This window comes from Penicillium cosmopolitanum (assembly GCF_028827165.1).
Source record: "Penicillium cosmopolitanum strain IBT 29677 chromosome Unknown utg000004l:1.0-4361866.0:1.0-4365735.0, whole genome shotgun sequence".
Classification (NCBI taxonomy): Eukaryota; Fungi; Ascomycota; class Eurotiomycetes; order Eurotiales; family Aspergillaceae; genus Penicillium; species Penicillium cosmopolitanum.
In genome coordinates this window covers 3,647,669-3,663,011 of record NW_026622674.1, presented here as the reverse complement: position 1 = coordinate 3,663,011, position 15,343 = coordinate 3,647,669, and the positions used below count along the sequence as shown (strand labels likewise).

At 48.3% G+C, this 15,343-nt stretch overlaps 4 protein-coding genes across 4 annotated transcripts; 2 read left to right on the top strand and 2 right to left on the bottom strand.

Moving 5' to 3' along the window:
* Positions 1-1,791: 1,791 nt before the first annotated feature.
* Positions 1,792-5,837, top strand: N7509_002781 (DUF3433 domain-containing protein; the record flags this gene model as incomplete). Its single annotated transcript, XM_056627418.1, has 2 exons — positions 1,792-2,578; positions 2,638-5,837. 2 exons carry the CDS (start codon positions 1,792-1,794, stop codon positions 5,835-5,837), a joined length of 3,987 nt encoding a protein of 1,328 aa, XP_056493213.1.
* Positions 5,838-7,954: 2,117 nt separating this feature from the next.
* Positions 7,955-8,386, bottom strand: N7509_002780 (uncharacterized protein; the record flags this gene model as incomplete). Its single annotated transcript, XM_056627417.1, has 1 exon — positions 7,955-8,386. One exon carries the CDS (start codon positions 8,384-8,386, stop codon positions 7,955-7,957), a length of 432 nt encoding a protein of 143 aa, XP_056493212.1.
* A 606-nt stretch (positions 8,387-8,992) lies between these two features.
* N7509_002779 (serine/threonine-protein phosphatase) lies at positions 8,993-10,437 on the top strand (the record flags this gene model as incomplete). Its single annotated transcript, XM_056627416.1, has 3 exons — positions 8,993-9,009; positions 9,078-10,365; positions 10,435-10,437. The coding sequence occupies 3 exons, from the start codon at positions 8,993-8,995 to the stop codon at positions 10,435-10,437; spliced, it is 1,308 nt and encodes a 435-aa protein (XP_056493211.1).
* A 409-nt stretch (positions 10,438-10,846) lies between these two features.
* N7509_002778 (putative C6 transcription factor (NirA)) lies at positions 10,847-13,749 on the bottom strand (the record flags this gene model as incomplete). Its single annotated transcript, XM_056627415.1, has 6 exons — positions 10,847-11,528; positions 11,608-12,009; positions 12,063-12,431; positions 12,537-13,494; positions 13,550-13,604; positions 13,672-13,749. The coding sequence occupies 6 exons, from the start codon at positions 13,747-13,749 to the stop codon at positions 10,847-10,849; spliced, it is 2,544 nt and encodes an 847-aa protein (XP_056493210.1).
* Between the last annotated feature and the right edge of the window lie 1,594 nt (positions 13,750-15,343).

Below are 15,343 nucleotides of genomic sequence, written 5' to 3'. Positions count from 1 at the left end.
TTTTCGCCAACAACCAAATATTTTCAAGGCAGATTGAACCAGTTCAAGTTGGTAAAAAAGATTCAATATATTACAAAGTTCTTGAACAAGCGGGAAACTTAAATTGTTCTTGCGAAATACTCAAAAGCAGGAACACAAATGGAATCTTCCACTCTCCGAGTCGTTATATAGATCCAGAAAGTTGAGACGATTAAACTACAACATACTACTAGTATTCTACTAGTATATACAGATTTCCGGTTACTGACTTACTATATTTCATACTATTATCTTGACTATCTACTAGTAGTACGTTGTTCGAGTGCCCGTACACGGGGCGGTAACCAACGCCATCTCTTTGGCTTGGCTTCGTAGTATTTCCGTTTTTCCTTTTCCCTTTTCCGTCAATAGTATACTTCTGTGTTTTGGGCTCTCAAAATCTGCACAAATCTGCATGCATGAAATACTACTAGTGGTAGTACAGGAGTACAGGGAGTTAAAGTAGTACTAGTAGTGGTATATAGTATTTACACTAAACCTTCGCAAAGCGATATGCAGTATACGACAACTACTACCTAGGTATGATATATCTGAGTGTGTATCCATGGAGGTTCCGGATGATTCTCTTCCTAGCGTGGGCTTCCAAGATAAGAGCCTCAGGCTTGTCACAGTTTATCATGACCCATTGCCGCTTCCATTGATAGGCTGCCCTCATCAGGATGGTGCAGCTACAGTGGAATTGTGGATGAGACGGATAGCAAGTATCCGATTTTGGCTACATCTCTGATTGGAACCGCGAGATAGTAGGCAAAGCAGAAGCTGGGAATTTGGATAGTGACTGTGTGGCCGATACGGCTCTGTTTTGAGGTCGTTTAATTGAGCATTAGCTTGTCTTATTCTTGACCTGGAACCGTGATGGTTTATTATGAAAACGGCTGCGAAGATCTTTAATTGTGAGTATGGGGTTTGCGGGGAGAGTGGGTTCTTGTGCTGGGGGAATCGGTTGCGGTATGGAGAAATTTGTGGAATGAAATTTCCACCCAAGCATATCTATTTATTCTACAGCGGACACGAAGAGTATTCCAGGGTGAAAATTCTAAATTAACCAGGGCTACTACGAGTATGCACATACCAGTTATTTGTCAAACATACGGAGCACAGGTAGTAAAGTCCGCTTGGGCATCTATTCAGATCTTCTCCTTGGTTCAAAAGCCTTGGCCCCCAGAGGAAGCCAGCGTTGTAAGCCTCGTAAAAGCTTTGGCCCCCAAAGGAGGAAGCCAGCATTGTAAGCCTCAATGTCTTATAGAGTTTAGATTGACGAATATGGGTTGATTGGCATAGTTAAAGCGGGACGTGCATCCAATGCTCTTCTGCGTACGTTCTCAATGTTCTCCACTGGCACTTGGCACTGGTACTTAGGACGGAGAAGCGGAACAGAAACCCACTTGGGCTTAGTTACGGTGTAGGGAGAGGGTACATCACAGGATGGTAGCTAATCAAAATTGAGGTCATTTTGTAACCGAATGCAGGGTTCGTTTTCACCAAACAGTGCCCGCCATTCACCCACTGAACTTGAGGCTGTGACTGCCAGCAGTTACTAGCTGCATGATGCCCAACTATCGGGAGAAATGTACGGAGCAATCCGTAGTAGGATACCCCTAGGCAGATCGTGCTTGGCAATCCACGAACGCAAACTGCCAGTGGAAAAGTCAGCCGCAAATATCTCCCACCTAATTCACCTTCAAGTTCATGCTTCAGTTTGAATCCGTAACGCAAAAATATATCGCTTACCTATCTTGATGTTCTGAACGAATGGAAATGAATATTGGCAACACTCATCCGTATCATGAGGCCGGATCATCATACACCGATATGCCCATGGATCACTGGGAAAGCTCACCATCCAACTCCCCTTCCTCACTTTCGGAGCCTCCACTCCGAGCCGCCACCACTTCCGCTCAAAAACACCACGGGTCGAGTCATTTATCCGAGATCCGCATACATAAAAAGGGGTCCATAACAAAGGAATGGATTCCTCTCATGCTGAAACGTCCCGCGCTGTTTGCGGTAGCGGTTGTTTGCTGTGGAGCTATTGCTGCTCTTGAAGCACTGAGATACGTTACTAGCTCGAGAGCAGTTTCGCCCGAGAATAGAAATATTTTAAACCTCGCAAAATATATGCCAACTCTTGGTGTGATCGCTATCGCTTTCGCCTTCCGCGCAGTTGCAACAGACGTGAAGAAGCTCACGCCATGGTCGAATATGAGTGGACGATGGGCTACTGGGGAGCAATCAATTCTCTTGGATTATCACAACAAATTAGAGGTGCTTTCCGCCTTTCAATCGATTGGGAAAAAAGATTGGGCAATCACGGCTATCTTGACGGCAACATTTTTCTGTGGCGCACTGGTTCCTTTTTCCAACTCGTTGATTTATGTCGATTTAGCTGCATCGCAAACAATAGCGACGACCTTGACAAAGACATCAATTTTTGATTTCGATGAGTTTCCTCTTGTTCTGCCGGATGGTAATCTCACGATTCCAAAGAATTATACAGGAGAGAAGCCCTATGCTCATGTGTTCTCGGAGAGAGAGTCTGGTGGGAACCCGGCCCATGGACAACGGACAAATATGCATTCGATAGGTTTTCAATGCCAGACACTACATCTAAGCAAAATGGAACCATGACGGCTGATGTTAATGCGGTGTCCGTTGGTCTCAAATGTGAACAGGCTCAGTACAGCATGGGTGACGGCTACACTGCTCACGTCGCTTCTTGCCCTTTGCCGATCGAACAGAAACATACGCCCGGTGGCTCATGGCTCAATATCACGCAGTGCTCAAATGATTCCTTCGATTTGCGTATAACGGTGACTATAAACACCGGCGGATCTGTCGGTGGAGTTATCTGCTCGCCGACTTTCACTCAGCAAACAGCAACGGCTTCAGTCAACATTACCTCTAATGAGCTCGTGGATTTCACTCTTATCGATGAGCCACAAACTCTTGATGCGAGTACTTCAGTCGAGGCGCTATGGCTGTATCTCATGAACCCACTTGATACGCAAACAATGAAGTCCTATGGACGTGCCGGTCAAGGTGGACCATACAATGCAGATCAAATACCAGTTGCCAACACATCGAAGATCATAAGCCTGGTTAATGACTTGGCAATTTACCAATACTCAACCGATACATTTACAAGCCTACTTCCGGCAGATGCCACCGGGAATGCCACGAAGCTGGATAATCTCCAGAAGGAGGTAGAGATACTCGCAACGGAGATATGGGCACAGGTGATTAATCTACTTTCGCGGAAGCCGGTGGAACGCAGCCTACCAGGAAAAATTACGCTAAGTCAGAAGAAGATTCTTGTTTGGTGGCCAGCTCTCCGAGCAATGCAAGCCTTACTTGCTCTTTTGGCAGTCGTGTGCATCACATTTTGCACCGGACTGAGACCGTCAACTGCTTTATCTGATGATCCGAGCTCACTGGCTGCCACCTCTTTAGTTATAGCAGATTCCGGAAATGGCATTGAGAAGTTATTGGCACCTCATGCGACGTCATCTCAAGACCAGATGCAATCCAAATTACAAGATATCCGATTTCGCTTTGGAGGGTGCGCGGCACGGGGTCAACAGCTTTGTGTGAACGACGAGTGTCTTGGCGACGAACAACCAAGTTCAAAGGAGCAAAGCCCATTTTCATCGCCATATCAACAAGTATCAAGTGGTAGTGACAACAATCATCTATCAAAGTCGGACCCGGGCTGGCAGTCAATTCCCCTTCTCATGGCGTCTAAAATTGCCCTTCTCACAACAATTATCTTGATCATGGTTGCTCTCGCTTTGATGCTTTGGTCTTCATACCGACATGATGGTATAACAGCAGACACTCGAACTTCGGCCGCTGCGTTTCCCTTAGTCACTTCCGCTATTCTTGTTCTGCTTGGTTACAGCTGTGCAGGCGTTGATGGCGCTGTGCAAATCCTCGCGCCTTTCAATGTCATGCGACGACGGCCTAATCAGCACGGAATTTTCATTGATTATCATTCTGCCTTAGACCGGTTATCTGAGCTGGGGTCCAGGGGAATCAGTGCCGCAGTGATCGCATCTTCTGCGGTCATGCTAATAATTATGGCCTTGAAAATTGTGGCCGCCGGTTTATTTGTGTCCACAACTGCACAGCGAACCATGCAAGTGAACATCACGCTAGACCAGAGCTTGGTTATGAATCTCCCAGATACTTTTGGCGCTTCAAACTCAGAAGAATTGATCAGAAAAGCATGCCAGTATGCCGAGTGGCAGACAGATCCCAATTTCGAGCTCCCCGCTCGGTCTGGCACCATCGATAATCTGGTTTTCAGTAACATCACAGGTGTTCTGGACAATTCAAGCAATAATATAACGTCAGATGGAGCTATCGAAGCCCGTGTACCAGCAATCCTGGTCGACATCCATTGTGTGCCCATATCGACACAGAACTTCAACCTCAGTATTAGTTACGACACCTCAAACAAGGAACAGCCTTGGTCATTTGCTTGGGCTTGTAGCTCACAGTTCTGCTATGACTCACTGAATGAAACAGACTTATCTACAACCGGATTTATACCTCATCATGCTCCCGTTGTATACGACGGTAAAACTGGCTTCCGGAAGTTCAAATTTGATATGGCCGGACCTCCAGATCTGATGGACGACGATTTCTGGTTGTACCTGACAGACTATAGCTCAGTCTCCAAGCCGTTCACCAATAAAACTATGGTTGGAACGGAGCCTATCTTGGCGGGTCGCAATACTTTGAATGTCTCTCTACCAACCATGCAAGCAACTGTCTGTTATCGGAACCTGAGCAGTGTCACCGTCAAAACAACCTTCAAAAGGCCCAGCAAAGCTGAAATTGGAGGCCAGAAAACACTGCTTCCCTGGAAACCAGTCTCGTTCGACAACAATAGCATTGTCTATAGTGGATCATATCCCAACATGCAGCCCAATTGGTTCGCGCCGCCAATTCCTGAAATCAATCAGTATGCAGGAGACTCCTCGCCGGATGGAGAATTGCGGAGCGACACGCTATGGCCGGGCCGAGGTAGCAGCACAAACTTCTTCGAGCTTCTCGCAGTGTACGCAGAGTACCAACGTCAGAACCTGTCTTCTCTGGTCGACCCCGTCTCTCTTGCCCAGTCAACGCAGCAAATGTACACCCTGTATGTCACCCAACTTCTGACAGAGCTCCGTTCAAGCGTCCAGAATTCGTCATCATTGTCCCCTACAAACCAACAGGTCCAAGCCAGCTTGTCTTATTCGGAGCCTCGTCTGATGCAGGAGCCTGTCATTACTTACGTACTGGAAGCTCTACTCGCTTTAATCGTGACCATCCTCCTTTGGGTATTTCATATATTCCCCAGCAAAGCGATAGTCCCCAAACCCCCCACATCTATTGCAGCGCAAATTTCACTTCTTGCCAATAGCACACTGGTCCATAAAGCTCGAGATGAAGATGCACATCAAATAGCACAGCTAAAAAAGTGGAAAGCGGTTGCGGCCCTGGGATGGTGGCCGGAATTCTCACCGGCAGATAATCGCATGAGCGGCTGGAGATGGGGTATCGACGTTGGGCAAGGTGCTCAGTTACAAAGCTGGAACGTGAAGCCTGCAGATTTGACACCGCAGATGCATTCCCCTTCGCAGTCTACCTCTTCAGATCTCGAGTCAACACCTTTGGGTGCTGCTGAGCAGGATGAGCGCGGGCAATCCATGGAATTTTTGTCGAGGATTGGTAAGACAGAGCCAATTGCCGAAATCCATGATCCGGAGCGTAGCTCAGACGATATCTTCATCCGTGATGGCTCAAAGTAGGTCAACGTCGGTGTAACCGTTGATTTTATGATAACGCTTCATCAAGACGGATACCCCGGGTGGCTCTCCTTCCTTCGGATCCTTTTGGAACCAGATCAGGTCAGATTGGGAGTGATAAGCTTGAAAACACCAGCTAGAGGCCCACGCCATTTTTGATGACTTGATTTTTACTCTGCCGCACCTTAAACACTTGGTATTACTGGAAGCTGGTTGAATATTCCAAAGCCGCAATCTCCTGTTTGTGCGAAATCTCCAGAGAGAAATACTAAGAACTTGAACCCATTTGCTAGTTGGGTAACTTAAACCAACTTGAACTCAACTTGAAGGTCATAAGTCATCATATTATAGAAAAATCCAGAGACCAGTCGATACCATGGAAGCACAAATCTGCCTAGGCACGTTTTGGCCCACCGCGCCTATTACGGCGTCGGACATTCCAAAATAGATAGAATACATCATTCACATCCATGAATTATTTTCATCCCATTTCTTTTCCTTCTCCTCTTTCTTCAGCATTTGCTCTTCATTCTCCATATTTTCTTCTCAACAAACCCATATCTTCCGTGTTTGCCAATAAACGATCGACAAGAATCGCTAGTATTACAAACGACTAGTTCGCCATCCATTCTTCTTCCAAATATCAAACGACCCAAATGGCTCCTATAAGTGTGAAACACCTCGAGGACGAAAGGCAGTGCCTCTCTCAACTGGGGGTTTTCTCAAAGCTACCAACAGAGATTCGTCTAGTGATATGGGAAGCCATTTTTCCCGATTCAAGAAAACCGCAGCCCGATCGCAAATACCGTAGACCTGTGCCTGCGAATAAAATGGCCAACATCCTATGCAGCAGCCGTTTCCTCTATCATGAAATTTCAACCCTGTTATACCGAAATCTCAAGTTCAGATTCATAATCAGTAACGGGCATGACCATCATAGGATCTGGATCAGGTTTCAGGCAACATCTGAAAGATTGCATGTCAACTGGAGTTTTTCAAGCGCGACTGCTACAAAAGAAAAACTCTCCTCCTTCCCTTTCTCAAGAAGCTCGAGACCACATTTTGAAATCGAAATTTACGGTGCAGAGTGTCCGGGGCTTGATTCGCTCTTCATACAATGGATAAAAGTCAACAGTGTTGTCGATTTTTTGAAGAAGCTGCCGATTTCTCCATATGTTCATGTGAGCCTCTTGAGGTATTGGGTTACAATTGGATCTGTTAGACAACATATTCACTATTTAACATACTACAGTGCCATTCCCAGGCCCCCTTCAGACCATGACGTCCTTATTTTGCCCTTTTTTTCCTTGACCAATTGGCATTACACTTTACCTGCCGACCTGGGAGCCGCAATATTGAAAGACCCAGAGGCACTCAAGCAGACACAGTTACACCTCTTCAAACTAGAGAATCCTACTGAGGCTGATGGAGCTAACGAAGTCTGTACAACATTCGACACTTCTGAAATGAGCCAGACACACTACGTCTATGAGCCACGCGAGACGTCACGGATCAAGGAATCGGCCAGAAAAGTGGACGCAACTTTTCGGAAGACCATGCTGTCTCTTATGGGCCGGGACGTGGATGTCGGAGTTGGCGATGAGTCTCAGGGTAGACAACTTCTTGCTACCTATGACAGGATTTGGAATTTGCTATTCCTTGGCACTCAAATAGTTATTTATCAAGCTAAAACCCCGTGGTCTGAGGCTCTTAACTGATTTTGTGCTCGGTCAGAACGGCGGGATTCATTTACAACCTGAGAACCAGAAAGGACACAATAGGAGTGCGATCATCCATGGAGAACATTCGATGCACAGGTAACCAGACATGTACCTAAATTGCTTAAATAAAATCATGCAGTGCTGCCTCCATAGATGAGCTGATTGATTCTTCGGTTTAATTTATTTTCTGTTGTACAGTTTATACACGTACACATCTCAAGTGTAGCTTTCGCTGTGGTATATCCATCCCCAACATCCGTAATATTCGAACAACCACCGTGCGAGGCCTTATACCTCAACAATTCCAAATCCATGGTATCATTAAACAAGTGACAAAAAGAGAGAATATGCAAAGTTGAATGAGAGACAAAAGGAGAAGACTCAGAACCAGTGTGTTCTTTAGTGATCTCCCACGGGTGCCTCTGCTGTCTGGCGCTGCTGGTCTCCGCGAGCATTGCGGAATCCCAGCAATTCACCAAGCACACCCTTCGGTTTTGGGATAGGACATTCGTGATTCGCTTGTGTCAACTTCTGAGCCTCCGCTTCCATCTGGAAGAACGTGGAGACCTCCTCATCCACGGGGCCGGAGGAAGTCGGGAGGACAGGGTGGGCAGTTTCCGCGTCCATTTCGACTTCTTTCCGCCTCCGACGGCGAATGCGTGGTAATTGTTGACCATCGGCTGTGATTGTCATTTCTGAGTCGGCGAATGTGCGTCGAGGGGCCGGGCAAGGGAAGACGTGTGGCATGCCAACAACCAGCAAGGATGCGAGGAGAGTACCGGCGAAGAGGCCGGTTGTCGACCGAGAGCGGGGATGAAGATGCGGCGGCATTGTGTAAAAGGGAATTGATCAATGTGAAAGGCGAATCCGGGGGAAGAAGGAAAGCGTAGTCGACGTCTTCGACTTTTTTTCGGGCTCAGGCCATCGGACGGTGTTCAGGGTGAGGTGGAAGCACGGAGCGAGACGGGATGGGATGGGAGGGTGGAAGGAGCGCGGTAGAGGTCAATTGGGAAGATCCCACGAGCCCGCAGTAGTTGACAGGGTCTGACAGGGTTGTTGAGGGCGATCCGGGGGTGGTTGACGATCGCGACAGCGGGAGACGAGGAGGTTGAAAGGTTCTGGTGGACATCTAATCTTATCTGCCTTCAGCGTGATTGGCCCGCAGCCCCCGAACGCAGCGCAGAGTCAGATACGCCCACGTCCAGCCCGTCTCCGTTGTCTCGCGTTGCTCTGCTCCTGTCTCTGCTTTGCCCTGCCCTGCTTTGCTTTGCTCTTCTTTGGGATATGGCGCAACAATGAATCTGGATTTCTCGCGCGAAGGAGACTGACTGTCTATTACTGCCCGCTGCTTCTGACGGTCTTGTTTGCACCCCCCCGCCTCCCTTTTCACTATCCGCCTCACCTTCCCTCCATCCACCTTCCTCTTAAACAGCCACCATGAGTGACCTTGACCGGTATCGATCGCCATTGTCTTATTCTTCCTTCACTCCAACTGATTTACTGACACGTCTTTCCTTGACAGTGCGATCGAGCAGCTGCGGGCTTGCCGACTCATACCTGAATCACAGGTCCGCGAACTCTGCTACAAGGCTCGCGAGCTCTTGATTGAAGAAGGCAATGTCGTTTCTGTCGATGCGCCAGTCACAATTTGCGGCGATATTCATGGCCAATTCCACGACTTGATGGAGCTGTTCCGCGTGGGCGGCGATGTTCCAGACACTAACTACCTATTCATGGGCGACTTTGTCGATCGCGGCTTTTACTCACTTGAATCCTTCCTCCTCCTCCTCTGCCTCAAAGTTCGATATCCTGATCGCATGACCCTAATTCGTGGTAATCACGAATCGCGACAGATCACAACCGTCTATGGATTCTACGATGAATGTATCCGCAAGTACGGCAGCGCCAACGTCTGGCGGTATTGCTGTGAAGTCTTCGACTATCTCGCTCTGGGCGCCATAGTCTTAGGCGCAAGCTCAGAACTCGAACCGACTACATCTTCAGCGAACGACACAACACAATCCACCATGCCAATAGATGATACTGAGCTAGAGACCGAGGTGCTGAACTCACGCGGTGAAGTCACTATGAGCACTTACCGTCCGCGACAGCGTTCTTCTTCCGACGCTTCCACCGACTCGCGAAACATCTCCCCGCCGCGGGACATATCCGCCGCCCCTGGTCAACTAGGCGCGCCCACGAGATCAGGCGCACCTGGTACAGGTGCCGGTGGGGATAGCAACGGCAGCGCGCCTGGGAGTCGTACAGGCGCTGTTCTCTGTGTGCACGGTGGTCTTTCTCCATTAATTGATTCAGTCGATAAGATTCGACTGATCGATCGCAAACAAGAAGTTCCCCACGAGGGAGCCATGTGCGATCTGCTCTGGTCAGACCCAGACGAAATCGAAGGTTGGGGTTTGAGTCCGCGAGGTGCAGGTTTCCTCTTTGGCGGTGATATCGTCAAACAATTCAACCACCTTAATGGCTTATCACTTGTTGCACGTGCCCATCAACTTGTCATGGAGGGTTACAAAGAGATGTTCGACGGCGGTATCGTAACAGTGTGGTCTGCTCCAAATTATTGTTACCGGTGCGGGAATGTTGCTGCTATCTTAGAGCTAGGCGAGGATACAAGCAGCGGCGGCACTGTGGCCCGCAGTAATGGAGAATATGGACGCAGCAACGGCGTCATGGGTGCGGATTCCCTGAGCACCGTTGTCAGTCCCGGCCGACGATACCGCGTGTTTGAGGCCGCAGCGCAGGATACTAGGGGTATGCCTGCGAAGAAGCCTGTCGCCGATTATTTCTTGGTGAGTGGAACCTGCTCCACGATCATGTTCCAATTCCTGTTGAAGAATTGATGCTAACAGTCGACTTAGTGATACCATCCTTTGCATACATTTCACTGCTATCTCTCGTCTATATGGTTTTCGGAAGCTTCTTGGGTCGAAACTGCATTTTGTGAATTGGTGTTTTTGTATTTGTTGTGACTAATGATTGATCATGATGGGAAGTTTTCATTTCTCGAGCTGTGAATCTCGACTTGCCAATGCACTAGAATTAAGAGAGGAACGTTCTCTTACAAGAAGGCCAAGCCAGATGCAATAAACATAGTATCTAAACGCCATCAAAATCATAAACCCCTCCCAATTTGTGGTATCATCGGAACACAAACAATGAAGTAGATACAAAAAATCCAAAGTGTCAATGCTTCACCCTGTGCATGATGCTGCTGACCTTGGAACTCTGACAAAAACTCTAATCGTTAATATATGCAAAGGAAAATATCATTCATGACCATGGCCCCTCAAATTTGGGTGTGCCATTCTCTGGCGACACACTGGTATTGTGCATCCCCATTGAGGCCTCGGCTTGGTTTTGGCGACCGTTTACAGTGTTAGGTTGTGATGCCATACCCATGAGGTTTACATGGTCATCGCCGTACTGAATATGAGGTGCTGGGGTCGGGATACCAGGACTCCAAGGACTCCAATTTTCCACTCCAATGTCCACGGTGGTAGCATTGCGAGACCACCAATCTTGACTCTCTTTAACTAGACTTTCAGGGGCCCCAAAATTAGTCATAGATGAGAGGTTCGATGGAGTAGGCTGCGTCTCTACATGGGCACCGTTTGCATCGTACCAGCCGCCAGGTATGGGAGAAGGAGCGGATGGATTTGAACCTGCAAACCCCGTAGGTACTTGGTAGTCCATTTGTGATAGTGGTCGGAGATATGTCGGCTCTGGTGGCGGAAATTCTGGCCTTTGGGCCTGGGCTCCAAATACCCGGCGTGCTATACGCATTGGGGGAACTGAAGTTGCCATGGTGGTCGCGGGAGGGTATTGAGGGGCCATAGACACCCCCGCCAAATTCGCTGTGTTGGTTGTGGTGGGTTCCGGACGCTGCACCGCAGGGGCCTTGTTGCCGCCAGGTGAGAAGCGTCCTGGGCTGTTGACGGAGGGGCTCAAATTGCTGTAAGAAGTTGCCGGAGATTCGTCTGATATGGACGTGGGTGAGGTAGCTTGGTCCCAAAGCCCCCCAAGACCCCCACTTGGTATGAGTTCGTTCGAAAACAGCACTGGCTTCGGTAGGGAGATGGACCTGCCACTTGTTGGCGGATATTTCAAGGATGCGCAATGTGCGACGCGCACACAGCCAACATTCGGCCATTTCCTCGAGGTTTCTCAGCCCATGAACGATGTCTCGTTGAGCGTTTTTCTCGGGAAGATTCAGAAGGTGAATGGTGCAAGCAGTATGAGCAATGTAAACGACCACGTTACAAATCTGCTTCAGACCATAAGTTCGTTTGTACATTCGCAAGAGTTTAGATATCGCCGATGCGGCTTGCGTGCATATCTTGCGTGGCGAGACATGTGAAGGCAGGGGCGTGTTCGTCTTCGTATATTTTAAGAATGGCCGATAGAGATGAATGAGTAGTAGTTGGTTGAACATGCTAGTAGAATTGTGAGTATGAGATTATAGAGAAGAGGATTCTGGTGGACGTACTGCATGACTAGGACTTGGGGGAGCTGTCCTTCCTTTGGCTCGAATTCTCGCGGTAGCTGCTTTTTCCAGGCCTCAAGTCTAGTATGAACATCGCTAAGCTTTTTCAACTCTGTTTGTTTTGGTTGCGACTTTTCTAATTCCGATGGGTGGTAGAAAAAGGCAAGGAGATCGCCGCTGATCTGACAGAGTATCGATATTTGTAGCGCAACAGCTCGGGTCCGCGAAGCTTGACTGTGGTCTTGGCTTGCACCTGCGTCTGTATATGGTGCCCAAAGTTCTGTTTCCTCGCTTGGGAACACCTCAAATTTCGGTATATTTGTGTTCGATGAGGATAATTGTGGCTGCCGTCCAAGGTAATTTGACCAACACCTAATATACATTAGAGATGCTCAAAAATTGCCGCAAAAGTTCTCGAACACGTTCGAATAAAATACGTCGAAGGAGGGATAGGGGGAATAAACTTAGGGAACTGACTTATCGATGAGATAGCAACCCCAAAATGTGATCCTCCTTGCATCAATCTCTTCTTCGGTTAAGTTGTGTGAGCCAGGGGTTGTGGCATCGACATTTAAGCCAAGATCAAAGGCCATGCGGAAACTGAGCCCACTATAAACCCAGCCTTTGCCTTCGCGGCCACACCCAGCCTCGCGCACAGACATAAGAGCAAATGCCTGAACTGTACAAAGCTTTGCATTCTCGTGCTCATCATTCTCCAGAACCATTCGCTTGGCTTCTTTGAAGAAATGATCACCGGCGGTTGCAATGTTGTTAGGATCGGAAAAGGCTCCCCGCCACGTAGTAAAATGACACCCCAGAGCTAGCATGGCATTGACTAGCAAGGCCGAGCAATAGGGACTTGACACACCACGAACATAATCCCGATAGAACATGTCCTTAGCCAGGATTGTGAAAAATGGGTAGTGCCATGTAAAATACATCGTCAAAAGATGACTAACGAGTGAGTCGTCTTCCGTGACTTGTGTCCAATGTCGCACAGCATTGGTAACCGGAGCAATTGGGGCTTCTTGAGTAGGCGTGAACTCGTGTAATTCCGAACCAGGTGGAAGGAAGATGAGATTGGACGTGCCGCCAATAAATTTTCGAGAGCCATCTAGTAGGAGTTCGCTCATTCTACCCGATAGTTCGGATTCGAATTGATCGACTTCAGCCGCATTCTCATTTTCGGTGGTTTCCCCCACAACTTCTGTCGTTGGTGCTGGAAGCCCTCTATCTCGGGTGAGTATGGATTGGGCGACATCTTCTAGGTCATCACAGGATCGGATTTGGCGCACGATTTCAAATGCATCTTCTTCTTCATAGTTCAGCAATGCCTGGACCAGGGTTTGTAGCGTGGTGTGCTTAGTTCGCAAGGCATCGGCATCCTTCTTATAAACACCCTTGCGTCGGTGGTCAGAGTTTGGGTCATAGACACCTGATATCAAGTCAACAAAATTGGTTCTCGGGCAAGAGACGAAAGGTTCACAAACATGGTGTATGGTAGACTGAGGAGCATGCAGCACAACTAGGGAGATTCCCATCGCACTGAAGGCCCAAGTATTAGTGGCGCTCTCGCGTGATATTTCGATAAGCCTGACAAAACTCAACGGACCTTTGATTTTCGCCTGCGACAAGCGATACAAGCCGTGCTGACGCAACGCCTTTTAGGCAAACCAGGTTCTGCAGACATGGTATCGAGTCCTGCAATAGGTGGGTTCTGACACTTCAGGATCTGAGGGGGGTTCTTTCTCCGCGGAATGTCATCCCGTACTTTAACGTCGTGGTCGCAGATCAATGGTCCAGTTTTGAGTGAGATCGACACAAAGGGCTCCCATTTTCCATGAACATAAAAGAGAGCAGAAGATTCTCGACCGACCACGATAGGAGGGTGAAACACGCGCTGGTGGCTACGACCTATGGAGAGATGTCAGTGCACAGGAGCAAAGGAAGCCGGTCAGCCCGGGAGACCAGCTGTGCTAACTAGAGGGAGACAGAGAGAAAGCCAGGCCTTACGTTGAGATGCAAAAGTCCTTTCCAAGTCTAGGTATCAGAAACACATGCGGCTACTCGTACTGAGGGTTGGGGAGCTGTTGACCCCACGGGATGACCGATCGACCCACACTGGAGGCGGGGGTGCTTTGAAGATACAGAGACACCTAGCCGATCTAGATGCGGGCTCAGTTCGAAATGCAGTTCAACTAATTGGGCACAGCTGCGAACAGAGTCGGGGTTATCGCCGGTCTCTGATGCGTCACATCGGAGTCCAATCGGGGAGGGGGATGCCCGCGCGCGGGCCAGACGATGCGATAAGCAGCTGACTAATTACGGGAGACTGGGTGATGGATCAAATCACGTGACTCTATTCTTACATGAGGTGAGACTTCGATGTTTCGGGCCTACCCTAAGTATAGATTTTACTCTTGCCGTACTCGTCCAATTTTGGATAGACCGAAATTGACACACCGAAACAAGGCTTCTTCACATGGGCCACCGATGCGCAATCAGCCGGTGAGAGTCAGGGGCTTGAAAACAATGAGCCACTACACCTACCACACACCGCATGATGTTGACCGCCCACACCGTCGGAAAGCAGAAAAGCCGCCAAGAGACCAAACGAAAAATAAACAGTTTTTAGTATGGAGTCTAACTGCCGTAGTTACCGACACAAGCACACTAAATACCAATTAGGGCTACATATATTACGAGCCTAATAACAACCATACCATCAAACAGAAGAAAAGAGGTTGGGTCGACAAGACAAGTATACACCGCTGCCTCTCTCGCTTAAGGGGGAGGTCCACTGTGCCACGTCGTTCTCTTCGCCTTACCTTTTCAGAGAGTCTGCAGCCACCCGTTGCCCCGACTGGACCGTTCGATCGGTCGATGCCGGCGGGTCCCGACGGCGCATTCGTAAACGATTTGTACCAACAGTTTTAAAATCAGCCGCGGTAATGCCCCGTTTCATTTTTCGTGGCAAAAAAAATAAAAATAAAAATAAAAATAAAAATAGGAATTAAAATAGGAGTAATAATAGCAAAATATAAATCATGGGGATCAGGATCATCCTTTCGGAAATGAGACGGGGTAATTTCTATTCTTCGTAGTCTAGTAAGTGTTGGCTGTGAACGGCGTTGTTTTTATCTGCAGGCACGGCACTAAACCCAACCTTAAACGACCCACCCAACTTGAAAGGGCTGACCTACAAAGTCGATAAGTGTGTTTTGTATGTGTGTGTGTGTGTGGTGTGTATATTATTTATTCATTTTTTTTTCGTGTTGAGAGCC